This window comes from Trachurus trachurus, assembly GCF_905171665.1.
Source record: "Trachurus trachurus genome assembly, chromosome: 20".
Lineage (NCBI taxonomy): Eukaryota > Metazoa > Chordata > Actinopteri > Carangiformes > Carangidae > Trachurus > Trachurus trachurus.
In genome coordinates, this window is record NC_139911.1 from 20647709 (window position 1) to 20663900 (window position 16192).

General features: G+C 39.6%; 2 protein-coding genes across 2 annotated transcripts; both read left to right on the forward strand.

The window, feature by feature from the left end:
- Positions 1 to 1072: 1072 nt before the first annotated feature.
- Positions 1073 to 5954, forward strand: LOC311003535 (ADP-ribosyl cyclase/cyclic ADP-ribose hydrolase 1-like; the record flags this gene model as incomplete). Its single annotated transcript, XM_083995302.1, has 10 exons — positions 1073 to 1156; positions 1808 to 1931; positions 2056 to 2179; positions 2972 to 3098; positions 3203 to 3338; positions 4226 to 4308; positions 4461 to 4534; positions 4643 to 4735; positions 5554 to 5640; positions 5855 to 5954. Exons 2-10 carry the CDS (start codon positions 1820 to 1822, stop codon positions 5952 to 5954), a joined length of 936 nt encoding a protein of 311 aa, XP_083851428.1. The 5' UTR covers positions 1073 to 1156; positions 1808 to 1819.
- Positions 5955 to 7310: 1356 nt separating this feature from the next.
- Positions 7311 to 15652, forward strand: LOC311003275 (ADP-ribosyl cyclase/cyclic ADP-ribose hydrolase 1-like). The gene is made up of 8 exons (XM_083994988.1): positions 7311 to 7557; positions 8711 to 8837; positions 8941 to 9076; positions 9710 to 9792; positions 13104 to 13177; positions 14450 to 14536; positions 14648 to 14731; positions 14848 to 15652. The coding sequence occupies exons 1-8, from the start codon at positions 7379 to 7381 to the stop codon at positions 14903 to 14905; spliced, it is 828 nt and encodes a 275-aa protein (XP_083851114.1). The 5' UTR covers positions 7311 to 7378; the 3' UTR covers positions 14906 to 15652.
- Positions 15653 to 16192: the final 540 nt, after the last annotated feature.

A 16192-nucleotide genomic window follows, 5' to 3' on the forward strand; every position in this document is an offset into this window, starting at 1 on the left:
CAACAACTCACCAAACACCTACTAATACCTTCTTTTGACAGTTAATTGCAACACGACACATTGGCAAATTGTTCATGATGCAATATGTCATTTCATAATTTCTTTTTACCCCCCACCCACCCAAAATCGATGTTAACATGTGAGACTGGTTTCATCAGCTGTACAATCAGCCTGCTACCACCCACAGCAATTGTCATTTAGAATGTTCAACATCTTATTTTCTAACAATCTGATTAGCATGTTAACACACTGATGTGTACTGGATGTATAGGACAAGTGCAATGTATCCAAGCTCAGGATGTTTTGTCTCTAGGAATCACATGGCAATCCATCCTTTATTTGTTGAGGTATTTTTGACAAATGTAGACTAGAGTAATGTCAGAGTAATAAAAAGACCAAAGTTAAATAGCAAGAAGGAAAGAAAAATGTGTTGCCCAACCAGTGGCCAATCCAGTGGTTTCAGATTATTTCAGTATTGCATTGACCTGTGAGAAATAACTGACTTTGATGTTGCAATTCAATTGTGTTACTCTGTGATGTTGCTGGTGCTTCTTCACCCAAAATGCAGTTTAGCAACACCGTGTGGTGGTTGTAGTTATTACAAGGATTAACCAACAAATTGAGGACCAATGAAAAACAGTAGATAGAAGATATCATATTTTATATAGTTCACTATTGTTTTGATCTGATACAATTCATATTTTTATTGCCAGTTGCATCGTTACTTCCTCATTTAAATTACATCTTCTGTCCTCAGAATATTACTGCAAGCTCATTTTAAGACATTGTCATAATGGACAGTGTCCAGGCATCGATTTAGATTTCTTCCCCCAGCTCATGGCGCTATGTCTCAGGGAACAGCACCTCCTCTGTGTGGATAAGGGCTTCCTAATTGGAGTCATGTGGATCTATTAGCTGCAGCAGGAGGCAGGGGAAAACATCTCATCTGTCCTTTAAGAAATTCTCTGCGGGTTGGTGAGGAGCTCTGCTCGTCAACCTATGAAGATCGGCCTCTCTCGGCCATGTCAACCATTAGCCTTGCGAGGAGAGTCCACATCGCATCACACCACAACAGGACTCAAGTTCTGGGCAGAAAACATTTCACACCACAGCCATGGAGATATCTGTTGCACTATAACCTTTTGCAAGTGGATAGGTGAGCTTTTACTTTTTGTTATAAGTTAACGCAATTACAGACTGAGCATGTGTCACTTAACATTTAACAATTGCATGTGCCGTATGTGAAGAATTTGTGTAGGCTATGTGCTGCAAATCTCCTTTAAATGCCAGAGGTTTTGGCATTGTCTGAAACTCAGCCATGACCTTTTTGGTTGTCGCAGAAATCTTGATTCTGCCGGTGGTGAGTCAAAGAACAACACTGGAGTGGTAGCATGCACCCAAGTTTATTCTCTAGAGAAGGGAACAGAACACAGAACTACACAGCAGATAACAGTTCAGAGTAATGCCCCAAAACAGAGATTGCAGTCCCTTCTTATACCCCACTTTATGACTCTGGTTACTTCAATACCTACACGCCCTTCTAACTTTCTCAGACAATAACACAATCCAACAGATGTGTTACTCAACAAATGTCTACCCCCGTTGTTGGTTTCTCTGTAGGTATTTACAACCTACTCTGTTGTAGGTGTTTAAAGGAATGCCAAGTTTGGCAGGATTTTGGTCTCAATTGAAAACACACACACACACCTTAGGCACACCCTGGAAAGTACCTGCTGGCTTGGAGTCAAATTCATGACATTTATATTTGTTTTTCTTTTTTCTTTTTTTTTTGGTGATCAACTCTAAGAAAGATTAAAGCATGTACAAACATCTTGCATCTTCATTGAGGAGCGATTGCGTGGTCCGGGGTCTCACAACATTCACTTCCTCTAAAACATCTGCAGCCTTTGTAATGATCAACGTGACGATATGTAAGTAATTCCTCCTGACATCCTTGAATTTTTTTCTGATCTTTCTTTATCTTTCTTTTGATATTCTCCTCCCAAATGTGAAAGATAATGACTTCTCTATTGTGCCTTTGTGTCCGTTTCAAAGGGTTTATTATGCTGCTGCTCTGCCCCAGTCAATTGAAAGCACAGCTCGGGACAACCCCCAACATCAAACACATTGTGGTTGGAAGGTGTTACAATTACATCACTCTAGTTGACCCCAGTCTAAGGTAAAGTGCAGTGCAGCGATTCTTTCTCATGTCACAACGTTTACCAGTCGTGCAAGTTTGACGGCCTTAGATGAGACTTCACAATCTGACTTTGACTTTAACACCAGTGACTTCGAAGATTTGAAAGACATGATTTCCCTGCTAATGTCCAAAGCAAAAGAATTTGGACTGGAACCAGCAGCTCATTATGAGGCCAGTGTTGAAGTGCACATGACAGGCTGTAACATTTGCTTTGATGTGATTTTTCTTTCATGTGCTTCTTTATAAAGAACGACTTGAAAAGATGTTTTATTTCATGGGAATTTGTAACTTATTTTTACATAACTTGAGCTATAACCAGCAGTATTTGCATATAAATTTATTTCGGAAAGACTTCACATCATATTTCACATATATTATAATACATTTTATGACTTTTGTTGTGTCACAGGTGTCTGCGTTTTCAAATACAGAAAATCCTCATTTGTTTCCTTTAGGCCTTCTTCAACCCAGAAATATAAGGACTTTGATGGCTATATGACTCTCGCCCTGCATACATCCAGTTTTTAGGATTGCATCTTATAATTAATGTTATTACTGAATATTTTCCCAATTAATTAATTAAACGCTGGTGTAACATGTCAGATTTTTTTTTTTTTTTAATTACACATCCCACTTTCTCTGAGCAAAGTGAGATATCTATAGATATTATGTAGTCCAAAATCCAAAGATGTTGTGGTCTATATTTGGAATATTTGAGTTTTTAAAAACTAAATAGTGTATCACATAAAACTTTTTTATCTGAATGTGTAGGTATGACTGTGAGGAGATCTGGAGGGAGTTTGAGGAAGCGGTTGTGTGTCAGTCTTCTTGTAACGTGACGGTGGAGAATTATCATCCTATGTTTTATGCAATGCCACAAACATGGCCGTGTGATAGGGTGAGTAAGACTGAGATTCCAATTTTGAAATTAGACGTAGGATATTGCTTTTTAATTGATACCTTATTAAATGTTTGACATTGGTTTCCCTTCCTCCTGATTAGTTTCTCTTCTGGAGTAAAACCAGGACCCTGATGCACAGCTATGCAGCTGTTGTTGGTAACTTCTGGACACTGGAAGACACACTGGTCGGCTTCATGTTTAATGACCTTATCTGGTGTGGACAAGACGAAGACACAGGTAAAACACATATATTGTGACCACTTTGAACGGTCCTAAACTGCAAATTTGGAACATATGATATAACTTTTTCTGTAACTTTATTTGTAGGTTTTTACAAAAGATTCAAAACCAAACAAATGATGGATAGGCTACTGTTACATTAAGTTTGAGCCAGGCTAGCTGTTTGACCTTGTTTTCAGTGGGAGCGTGCCTATGTTCCCACAGCCATGTTCCCTCAGCCCTATGTTCTCACTGGACTCTCTCTACCTATCTGGACTCTATCTATCTGGCCTGTCTAGCCTCTACCTGGTCTTTTTACTAAACTTAACCAACTCCTTTCTTCATTGCCTAAACCCAACCAATGGTGGGACCAAAGGGCTGTGGGAACATAGGGCCTAATTTTCAGTGACAACAAAAGTTAGAAATGTGCATAGGGCTGTGGGAACATAGGAATGACCCCGTTTTGAGTCTTTATGCTAAGCTAAGCTAACCAGCTGTTGGCTTCAACTTCATAGTGATCAAACTCTCATGAAGAAAGCAAGTTTAGTTGTGTAATTCCTTGATTTAACCTCCTAAAACCCAGCATGCATTAGAAGCAACACAACTAACAAGTGGGTGTTAAGGGGGCCTATTCTGTGTATGTATTTTGCTGTTATTTATGTATTCTTATGGTAAATTTCCCTCAATAGCAGCAGTATTACAAGGAAAACATAATCCCTCAGGAAGCCGCATTGCAGCTGTGCTCCCAGTGTTTTATTTGGCCTTTCAAATCTTTCATCACTGTCGTAGTCGTAGTGAAGCGAGATTAACCTGCATGTTATCCTATGATACAATCACCCAAACACATTTTTTTTTTTGGTATCTCTGTGTCACTTTTAACCGATAGCTGTGAATTTGATACACAGGTTTTGATTTCAGCTCCTGTCCGGAGTGGTCAGCATGCAGAAACCACCCGGTGTATTCCCTGTGGAGGCAAGCCTCTCAAAATGTGAGTTTAATGTGCAAACATGCAGGACAATCATTTACCCCTGTCTACCCTACTATCTGTGTTCATTCCATTCATCATTTGCATGCAACATACTGTTCCAAAACCAGAAGTGGAATGTTGTTCCCTTGTGAATTTCCTCGTTTGTTTGTTAGTTTGCAGAAATGGCATGTGGCAACATCACTGTGTTACTGAATGGATCTATTGTCAACGCCTTCAATAAGAGAAGGTAAATGTAAAATACGATTAAAATTCTGAATGAATGGAGCAAATATGTTGCGTAAGTGTTTGTGGAGTGAGTAATAAAATCATCTCTTTTTTTTATTTAATCTCACAGCATGTTTGGGAGTGTTGAACTGGACAGCCTGAATCCACAAAGGGTGAATTATGTCAACATTAAGGTGGTGACCAATCTAGATGGACCATATATGTGAGGATAAATACATTTTCTAGTACTGTACCTCACAGTCATATCCAATATTGTTAAAGTGAATGATGAATTAATGATTATTGATTTATATTACAAATGGATAGATAAGTTAAAAGCTATTCATTAAAGCAGAAGTAAGCGATCCGGTCGTTTTGGCTAATGCTGCGTTCCAGGCAGGCTTTTGAAACCGTAAATTACAGCTTCAAGTCACGACTTACGACTTTGTAGCGTTCCAGGCAACCCACTCGTGTTTCTCCGACCTGTTTTACCTGTGAAAGTCACTATAAAGGCCACTCGTAACTTCCGACCCGTGAACTCGTACCAGATCGAACTGGTACGACTTCACAGGTCGGAAAAACACGAGTTACGGGCTGCCTTGAACGCACCATAACGTCTTGTCAGCCGACGGAGTTAGCAGCCCCCGCCCTCGTCATGGATCTATTGGTCCTCGTCCCTATATACGTCACCACATTCACGGCGTCCCTTGGCTGCACACACAGCCCTTCATGCTGTTCTCTCTCCTCATTGGATAAAACTTGTAGGATACGAGAAAAGTTTTCTCCTCGGCTCAGAGCAGAGCAGAGTGACTGACAGACCCGTGTTTCGGTCCAAACACTCTATATAAGTGATTGCTGTCGGAAGATATAACTATTTAAGACTTATATTGACACAAAAATATCTCTTACTTCTGCTTTAATGTGAACATTCATGTTGCCAGGTTGTGAAAAATCCCTCAGTGAGTTACCACAAAGCTGTCTCCATAAAAAGAACTCATGTTCACAGTTTGTGTTCGAACTTGTTGTTTTTCACCTGTACAGTGAATCATGTAGTCACGGATCCATTGTAGACCTGATCCAAATCCTCCAGTCCAGAGGTTTCCGCTGGACCTGCACAGACAATGAGCAGTAGGTGACATCCAACAATGACATGTTTAGGGAGAAATCGTGATCTGATGCTCTTGTTCTTAGGAGGACCATCCATCTCTTGACGTCTTACTGAAAGACATTTATAACTGGACCAACAGGTGGACAGATAGGATGAGAATATTGATGGTGGTGTTTGTAGTGAACTTCCTGATGGAACTACCCTGGAGTAATATCAACTATGTTTTTTTAACAGGACCTTGATGATCCTTCAGTGTATCCAGGACCCCAAACAGCCCTCCTGCCAGACATGTGCAAACAGCCTGTTGCACAGAAAGAGCCTCACGTCCAAATGACTCATCCACATGTTCAATAGTCTGATATTGTTATTTTACACCCAGTGTAAATAAATACGATTTTAATAAAGAAACAATCTGAAACAAAAGGGAGGACTGCTGGTAATACCTCCGGCTGCAAAGCAATGTTTTCATTACTTTCTACTGAACCTATTCATAAGCAAATGAGGTCATAGAATAGCAGTGAAGAGATAGGCTACTCAAAGACAGAAAAACTATGCACATCATTTGTTTGGCTTGGTTAAGTGGACCAGCAGTCCAGTTTTGGGGCCTAATAGCAGGTTAATCCAGCCCTGCTTGACACACCCGTCTCTTTGCCTGAGGCCATAAAGAAATCATTGCAGACCCTAAATGGCTCATGTAATTTAATCTTGTATAACATCATAGTTAGAAACATGTATGATTTAGTTTTAGTTTTTTTTTTCTCTCTCTCTTTTTTTTTTTTTACTGTGCTGCTTCACTGTGTTGTTTTCAGGCTGTAGCACACTCAACTGTGTGTGCAACTAAACTATTTACTTTGATTAAAATATTACAATAGGTCTTATCAAATCCACAAGAATTTCATTTGAACCTGCAAATATATGAGATGCAAATATCACACACATGCAATACAAGATTATCAGGGAGGTATCCATTCAATTATATGTTTGTCTAGTAGGCTACTCTACTTTCATCTGGCAAACAGATGGATAACCTCTTCCCTGGAATGCTTATCATTTGATTTTAAGCTTCCTGTTTGTGGTAAAAGGTCTGGGGCATATCTCAACATGTCAGCCCTGCATTTTCACAACTAAAAAGCAATTACCTCCAAGAATGTCAGCCACCTACTATGACAGTTATTTGCTTTCTGTGTATTGTGAACAGACTTACATGACTGTAGCCAAAGAGAAGAAAGGGTTCTGAACCTGTTTACACTTGCTCCATAATTTATGAGTGTAAAATGTAGAGCAGTGCCAGGCGTATTCATGTAAAGTTGCAACTGAGAATCATTTCATTTTAGAGATACAAAAAGGTGCAGAGAGTGGAGCATACTCATCTTTGTATTGCTATTTATATATTCATTTATTTCATTTTAGTAACCCCTGCACTAAAATGTAAGATACCTCTGTTTGAATGAAAGTGTTGCACCTAATTCAAAATAGTAAATTAAAAATTACATCTAAATAGTAAAAAAAAAAAAAGTAGAATTTTAAGTTGCTGTTTTTTGTTTTAGTTTTTAAATTGTGACTTGTAACTTTATAGTACTGGAACTGTTCGCGAGGACCTCAGCACCTCCACAGAGACCCCTTCACGTGCCTGCGCACGCGCACGTATAGCCATAAATAGACGTGCGAGCCGAGCAACGTTCAGTGTCAACAAGCTTCTACAGCAACTTGTAAACGTCCGGGAGAGTTTACGCGGAGTTTCGGACTGAGGACTTTTAAATGGAGCAGGAAGGATACCGAGCTCCTGAGAAGAGACGGCGGAGACGCTGTGTCATTCTCAGTGTCATACTTGTCCTAGTTATTATTGTCATAGTCGCTGTTGTGTTGGGGCTGACCCTCCGTCACAATACCGGCGAACTAAAGGAAACTTTTATCGCCAGGTGTGAGAAATTTAAAGAGTAAGTATTTTATTTTGAAAGGTATATGTATAGAGTAGGCTATCATATGTAAAGGTGGGGTGTGGAGTGATATGAAATGAAAACAATGGAGCATGTGCAGCCAATTTAAATAGGCTAAAGGCTATGTTGCAGTGGATAGTCTACACCGAGCTGAAACTATACTGCTGCAGTCATGCACTGAATCAGGATAATATGTTGAGTTTTTGTTGAAACTATAGGCTATTATCACTTTGGAAGATGTGTTGAGTTGTGTTGCGTTCAAGAAAACCGATAGATGTTGATGATGTTATCTTGTCAACCCAACACTATCACTGAAAGAATGTTAAATACACACAGAAATATTTCTGTGGCATTAAACACACTTCAACAGCACTGCAAACTACATCCTGTCAACAATTCTCCAAAACAGATCTATAGCATTACAGTGACACTACAGTGACAACTTCAAGGTCCAGAGAATTATTGTCACTGTAGTCAATGATTAATTCACCTGCCTTGTCAGCAGGTCTGCAGGGTAGTGAATGTTGATGTTACTTGGTGTTCACTGGATCTATTATCATTACACACCAAAGTCATATTTTCTGTATTATTCATTATAATAAAGCCAATATTGAATGGCAATATGAACTTTGCATATTGTGTATTGTGTTTTCATCAGGATTTTAACATAGCACTTAAAAATGATAGTGACAAAGTGCTCAATAAAAGACATAAAACCAGCAGATGCACACTCATCATCCATTGTATTACCTACACCTATGCTAATATTGTTTTCCCACAATAATATCAAGTTTAAACCAAATCTATGTTAACACTTAACAACACAGTGTTGGACTTCAGCAGCTTATATCAGAATGAGGCGTAGGTCTCTTTTCTGCATTATCTATTGTGATAAGTTCAGAGATACTGTAATATGGACTGGGCAATACTGTTTCTGCTACATCTAAACCTTGATACTGTGCTCTTACCTGAAAGAATTTCTTTACTTTTAAGGCAAGTGTGAAATCTTCTATTAGTGTAAGTTGTACCAAACACAAGATCATTACTGTGCAGGGTAATAAAACATGGTAGATGAGGATAAGGTTGTTTTTCTTGTTCCCACACTTGATCCACAATGCTGTGACTAAACTGTCAAGAAACTGTCACTTTCCAGATACGACTGCCAAAAGATATGGGATGCATTTGAACAGGCCTATGTAGGAAAGGACCCCTGTGAAGTTCCCCTGAAAGCCTATGACCCGCTCATCGCTGCAGCTGCTTTCAAACCACAATGCAACAGAGTAAACATTAATCATCCGTCTATTACCTGGCATCTTTCAGAACGAAAAATACCGGTAATCTGTTTAACATTGTGATATGAACTGCTGTTTGTTGTGTTTTTAGATGATGTTCTGGAGCAAAACAAAGGATGTGGTCCACGCTTTCACTGACAAGAGAGATTGTTTTGTCACCCTGGAGGACACGCTGCTGGGATCTGTCCTGGATGGTCTGACCTGGTGTGGAAAGGAGGGCAGCAGTGGTAAGAGATGTGTTCAGTTTACTTCACATTATAAAACTGACAAAGGGCACAAAAGAAAGAGTATAGCATGATTCATTTTATTAAGGCAAATGACCCAGTGTTCTAACATGAAACCAAGGGAATTAACATTTTATAACTTCATAACTGTAGCTCAAATACATATTTGCATTGTGGTTCAAACTGATAGTGAATGAGAAATAAGATATTATGAGACAATGAGAGCACACATGATTTGGGGCCATATTGTGGTTCTCTCCTGTAACTCAACCCTGTTTAACATGCCCCACCTCATTTTTTTTCATCCTGACCATTGTGAAGGTATACTTCCCCTACCCACGCAATTTATTCATCAGGTAGCCATCAATACACACTTGACCTTTAATCATGCACTTTTAATATTTGTTTTCAGTTTCTTTGTCACTATGTTGAGATTTCTGTTGTGTTTAATGCCAGCGTCTCGCCAAAGCAAACTCCTCTCAGATTCACTTAAGTGGCAATAAATCTGTGTGTGTGTGTGTGTGTGTGTGTGTGTGTGTGTGTGTGTGTGTGTGTGTGTGTGTGTGTGTGTGTGTGTGTGTGTGTGTGTGTGTGTGTGTGTGTGTGTGTGTGTGTGTGGACTTGTTGTTGCTTTAGAAACATTCACAACCGGCTGCCCAGGTTGGACCCAATGTGAAAACAACCCGGTTCGCTCCTTTTGGAACCGAGCTTCAGCTGCTGTAAGTTTTCAATAGAAATTCACATGTGTTTGCAAAGAAAAGAAAAATGACAAGGATCAAGCTGCGGTTAAAATAGAACATATGTAGAACATGAGGTGTTGCAAATCTCTCCTGTGTATCAGTGATTATGATGGAGGGGGGGAAGAAAAAGGTCACTCTGCCTGGTTCTTCATCAATGAGGCTTTGTGTCGGTCTCCATGGAGCCACATTGTGCAGCTCTCTCCTGAGCGAGCAGCAGCAACCCACACAGTCAGAGGAGCCCTCGGATTCACTTAAGCTTCTGCTGGCATCTTTTTGCAAAGCACAGCAGCTCAACAGTTGATGTGAGGCAGATCCGAACCTTGTTTTCAATACACACAGGTGTTACCTCAGAAGTGCAGCAAGATGATGTCAAAATCTTGCAAGACGCCTACAGGTTCCATATAAAAGGAAGGACAAGAAATGAAAAACATACTTTTATGATGTCCAAAAATATTTATGTAGCAGGCTAGCTCTAAATCTAAAATCTAAAAATGGTTTTAGTGCCTTTTGTTGGTGTGACACCAGCCCTGTAATGACTGAATCTGACTGACTGATGGTACTTCTACCTCTTCAGTGAAAGAGGAAAAAAGCAGTTGCTCAACTCATAGCCTCGATGTAGAAAAATGTAATTTATTAAAAAGGACCGACGTTTCGACCTCATACAGGTCTTCCTCACGGTATGGTGACACAAAACACTTATGAGGGATAAATAGATACAGTTGTGTGGGACTCGAGGGGGGCGCGTCCATCCACAACATAGAAAGTCGAGCCAAGACAACAACAGTATAAATAGGATAATTAACCCCATAAAAGTGTAACAATGAATGCAGCAACAATACAATTACATTAGAAGTCTAATGGACAACCACATAATGCGGTGCCATTGAAAAAACAAAGAAATGCAAAAATACAACCACGACACAATACATAGAAAAAATTACAGAGATGTCTATGTAGGCTACGTGAAATACGAGACCCAATCTATAGATAGAAAAAATAACAATTAGTCGGAATGGGTGTCTGCTACTGTATACTATACTTCTACCTCTTCAGGACATCATCAGCTCATTCCTCAGACAGCTGACATTGTCCACCAGGGCTGAATTAGCAAACCGGAGTAGTACACGCTGGTCCTCTGGCTCACTGTCAGTGAAACGCATGGCTGAAAATGCGCAACAGCGCCTCTGTGGTCACAAAGTCTGACAGGTCACAGATTTCGGTGTAACATCGTCAATTCATCATCATCATCTTTATTGAATGTCCCTTGAATGTCCCACATCAGTCAGCCAGACAGTCATACAAATAACAAGTCACAGACAGAAGACATAGAACATAAAACATTAAAGCAGAAGTAAGCAATCCGGTCGTTTTGGCGTTCCAGGCAGGCTTTTGAAACCGTAAGTTACAGCTTCAAGTCACGACTTACGACTTTGTAGCGTTCCAGGCAACCCACAACTCGCGTTTCTCCGACCTGTTGCCTGTGAAAGTCACTATAACGGCCACTCATAACTTCCGTCCCGTGAACTCGTACCAGATCGAACTGGTACGACTTCACAGGTCGGAAAAACACGAGTTACGGGTTGCCTTGAACGCACCATAACTTCTTGTCAGCTGACGGAGTTAGCAGCCCCCGCCCTCGTCATGGATCTATTGGTCCTCGTCGCTACGTCACCACATTCACGCGCATCCCTTGGCTGCACACACAGCCCTTCATGCTGTTCTCTCTCCTCATTGGATAAAACTTGTAGGATACAAGAAAAGTTAAAGTTTAAAAATATCGCTTACTTCTGCTTTAATAATACATATTATAAAACATCCTTCCCATCAAAGTAGGTGTGTAATTACTAACCAAATAAATAGACTGATAAATAATTCAACTTCAAACTATGGGTTATAACAGATGTGCTAATCACAAAGGAATGCATTCTTATAAGACTCAATAAAACATACTTGTTTTAAAATTTGACAAAACTATGAATCATTTGTTCTTTATTGGACAGTAAACAGATGTAGTCATGCCCTTATTATATTTACAGTACAATTTTATGCTAATGAACAACAAACAATTAATAGACTGTGGTATATTTTGGAGCTAATATGACTTTGTATTTTATTTCTACATTAGACCAGCTAATGTCACCTATGACCTGTTTGGTTTTTAATTAAAGTATGATTTGGTGTAATAGTGTCGAAGTATCATTTATCTAATATGTAATAATTAGAGGCGGTTTCTAATGATAGCAAAATTGAGTTGTGGCCAATGATGCCAAAAATGGGTGTAAATGATGTTTGTTTACGGTCGAATAGCAAACATATTAGTCATAGTTTTGTCAAATTTGATCCAATTAGTGTTTGATATGATACAAAGTGTGGTGTGTAACGTCTTATTAGTGTAGGCTACTGCTATAGGCACTATAGTTATAGTATTGTCCAAGGCTGCTGCTCATAAAACTGATTTATGGTTTTAGCTGTAAGCCAGTGGCATCTCTGGAGAGTGGTGTCAAACTATTTGATTCTCAAATATGCACTGTTAAAGCAGAAGTAAGTGATATTTTTGTGTTAATATAAGTCTTAAATAGTTATATCTTCCGACAGCAATCACTTACATAGAGTGTTTGGACCGAAACACGGGTCTGTCAGTCACTCTGCTCTGCTCTGAGCCGAGGAGAAAACTTTTCTTGTATCCTACAATTTTTATCCAGTGAGGAGAGAGAACGGCATGAAGGGCTGTGTGTGCAGCCAAGGGATGCGCGTGAATGTGGTGACGTAGGGACGAGGACCAATAGATCCATGACGAGGGCGGGGGCTGCGGACTCCGTCGGCTGACAAGAAGTTATGGTGCGTTCAGGGCAGCCCGTAATTCGTGTTTTTCCGACCTGTGAAGTCGTACCAGTTCGATCTGGTATGACTTCACGGGTCGGAAGTTACGAGTGGCCGTTATAGTGACTTTCACAGGCAACAGGTTGGAGAAACGCGAGTTGCGGGTTGCCTGGAACGCTACAAAGTCGTAAGTTGTGACTTGAAGCTGTAACTTACGGTTTCAAAAGCCTGCCTGGAACGCAGCATTAGCCAAAACGACGGGATCGCTTACTTCTTCTTTAAGAAAAAGCATGTTTTGACCATTTCCTAAGAAATTCCCAAAGAAAAAAAAGTTTCATAAATGTAGCAGTGAAGTACATACTGTATATAAGTTATTTGTCAAATACCTTTCCTAGCTTGATGAAATACTGTATGTTTCTAGGGCTAAGTGTGGGGTGCATTTTTCTTGAACATGCTTTTCCTGTGTGTAGTTTGCGGAGGCTGCCTGCGGCGATGTCACAGCAATGCTAAACGGATCCATCGCCACACCGTTCAGCCCCACAAGGTAAGCAGCTCTAACACTTCCCCTGTTGACAATTTTATGACTTTAGTGAGACCGCTGAGAGAAGACATTCATCTTCTCCCGTGTTCACGCAACACCATGGCAATAGCAGAACAATGGAGATGTCAAGAAATGTGGACAAATATACATAAAACAATATACTGATCTCAAGTCAAGACCACTTCCTGTTTCATATTTGTGATATAATTTGGTACACAGCGGCAATTAATGTGCTAATAAAATAATCTCAAATCTAATAATCTAACTGCTGACTATTTGCACTTAAATATTATTGTTATTTTTCACATTACCAGCAGGGAAAACACTCTGATCTTTCTCTGCGTAACTTTAAAAAAAAAAAAAAAAAAAAATCTATACTATATCTATACTATATACTATATAATACTTTTGGGTGCTTGTTCTCTGTTGTTTATCCCTTATCTCCTTTGTTAGCAGACTTTCAGCAGCAAAATGTACTCCACGCTTGATGAATGAGGTTTCTGTCACTTCCTTTGCCTCTGCTGTAAATCAAAACAGTTAAGCTGTGCTCTTGCCGTTCCTGCCACCTGCTGGTCGGCTTCACAACTACTCTCATGTACTCTGCGATTGATGCTTAGTTTCACTATCAGTCAATCTGCACAGTATTTTGTTTGATTATTAATCACCTAGTAAATATAAAGTCTGGTTGCCAGATCTATGTAGACAAACAATCCAAAGGCTTAATGCTTAATTTGGTCAATTATTAACAGAGGAGCACATTCTCTAAGGACTGACTGAAATGATAATGAATAATTTATGATAGGATGATTTATGTAAAGTAGCTGATTGCTTGGGAAGTCTGCAAGGATGCTGGTTGAAGCAGATCATGAGTCGGTCTTTCCAGGACTTGAGAAGGGGCTAAAGCCAGACTAAGGGTGTGTGTGCATACACCGCTTACAGAAATAGTTTTTGGGTGGTTCCTGCTGATTACATATCCGTCTACAATTGATTTAATTATGCTGAAAAAGTGTGAGCAATATTTCATCATATTTCATTTGAAATGTATTCTCCGTAAATTAGAGAATGGTTGTCTCTGTCCAAAAGAATCTCAAATATCACCACCATCCATGTTTTTCTTTGTCATCTTTTGTAATTCCTTGGTTTATTTGCCTCCTGTAGCTAGATGGGTGAATCTGAAGAGTATGAAGGGATTGTATGATGTCTTTATATTAAAGCCTTTCTGCTGTTTTGCTGCTTTTATCTCTCTGAATTGTGCTCTTTTACTCTTGCTGTCAGTATTTTTGCAAGCATCGAAGTTAAGAACTTCAACACCACCAGGATGAGGAGCCTGAACGTTGTGCTGGTCACACAGAAGAACTATGTGTAAGATTAAGAGTTTTGCCTTTGTTGTTAAATTTGAACTTGCACTCACATTGAGAAAACTGAACCAAAAATCATATTTATTGCATTTCTTTGTGCATTTTGTCTCCTCAGTACAAACTGCACAAATGCATCTTTGAAAGATTTACAGAAAGAGCTGCAGGAAGGAATTAAATATAACTGCAAGGAGGTGGCTGAGTAAGTACAGTGTGTGTGTGTGTGTGTGTGTGTGTGTGTGTGTGTGTGTGTGTGTGTGACATTGATGTTATCTCTTTTATCACAGTTTGTTGACTTGTCACTGTGTCTGTTTGTAGCTCTAAAATCGAGGAGTGCAGCAACCATCCAGAGAAACCCTGTGGAGCCTGTTGGTGAAAACGTCAGCAACAATCAGCTGAATATTTGTCAAAAAAAAAGTTTTCATCTCTTTGGGAATCACCAAATGTGCTTTATTTGTCTGTTTTGTAGATGTACATTTTTTTCATACCTGTGGGCCAGTTTGACTTACTGTGAATGTGTCTTTTTTAAATGCCTTTGTATTTTGTAGTGAAAGGGTTTGTACTGTGATGGGGAAGCTTTGTTGTAGAAAAGTTAAGGGTTAAGTGTCATATACTGTAAAGAAAAGCACCAGTGTTTCCACTACGTACTATGTGCAAATGACAATCTAACTACTTCCTGGTGTAATCAGCGTTTACAATATTTTTTAATTAAAGTAAAACAGTATGAGGGTGTGACTTCATCTTTGGACTTAATATGGAATAATGAAAACATGATACATGTCTTTTTTTTATTTCAAGTGCTTTATTTTATATTATTGCCATATTGTACTGTATATGTGGATATAATATGCATTGTTCTTGACTTAATATTGACATACTTAAAGCAGAAGTAAGCGATCCGGTCGTTTTGGTTAATGCTGCGTTCCAGGTAGGCTTTTGAAACCGTAAATTACAGCTTCAAGTCACGACTTACGACTTTGTAGCGTTCCAGGCAACCCACTCGTGTTTTACCTGTGAAAGTCACTGTAACGGCCACTCGTAACTTCCGGCCCGTGAACTCGTACCAGATCAAACTGGTACGACTTCACAGGTCGGAAAAACACGAGTTACGAGTTGCCTTGAACGCACCATAACGTCTTGTCAGCCGATGGAGTTAGCAGCCCCCGCCCTCGTCATGGATCTATTGGTCCTCGTCCCTACGTCACCACATTCAGGCGCATCCCTTGGCTGCACACACAGCCCTTCATGCCGTTCTCTCTCCTCATTGGATAAAACTTGTAGGATACGAGAAAAGTTTTCTCCTCGGCTCAGAGCAGAGCAGAGTGACTGAGAGACCCGTGTTTCGGTCCAAACACTCTATGTAAGTGATTGCTGTGGGAAGATATAACTATTTAAGACTTATATTAACACAAACATATCGCTTACTTCTGCTTTAATAATATAAAAAAAGTTTGCAGATGTTTTTCAAAAAGCAGAACTATTCTGCTTACACCTATCTTACACAATCATTCTAGATTGAGTCATGTGATACCTTTAGTCCTTGACAGGGCTGTAGAATACTCAAATCTGGGGTGCCCCATTAAGTAGAGACTCTGGTTCAAAACCCTCAACTATCCTATCAATTAAAGGCAAAAAGGCCAAATAAATATGCAATTCCATAACT

Bases quoted from the DNA above. Each gene is read 5' to 3' on its own strand.
- LOC311003275 (XM_083994988.1), top strand. From the start codon at position 7,379: ATGGAGCAGGAAGGATACCGAGCTCCTGAGAAGAGACGGCGGAGACGC. The intron at 7,558-8,710 runs GTAAGTATTTTA...GTCACTTTCCAG, and splicing joins AGGTGTGAGAAATTTAAAGA to ATACGACTGCCAAAAGATAT. The intron at 9,077-9,709 runs GTAAGAGATGTG...TTGTTGCTTTAG, and splicing joins TGGAAAGGAGGGCAGCAGTG to AAACATTCACAACCGGCTGC.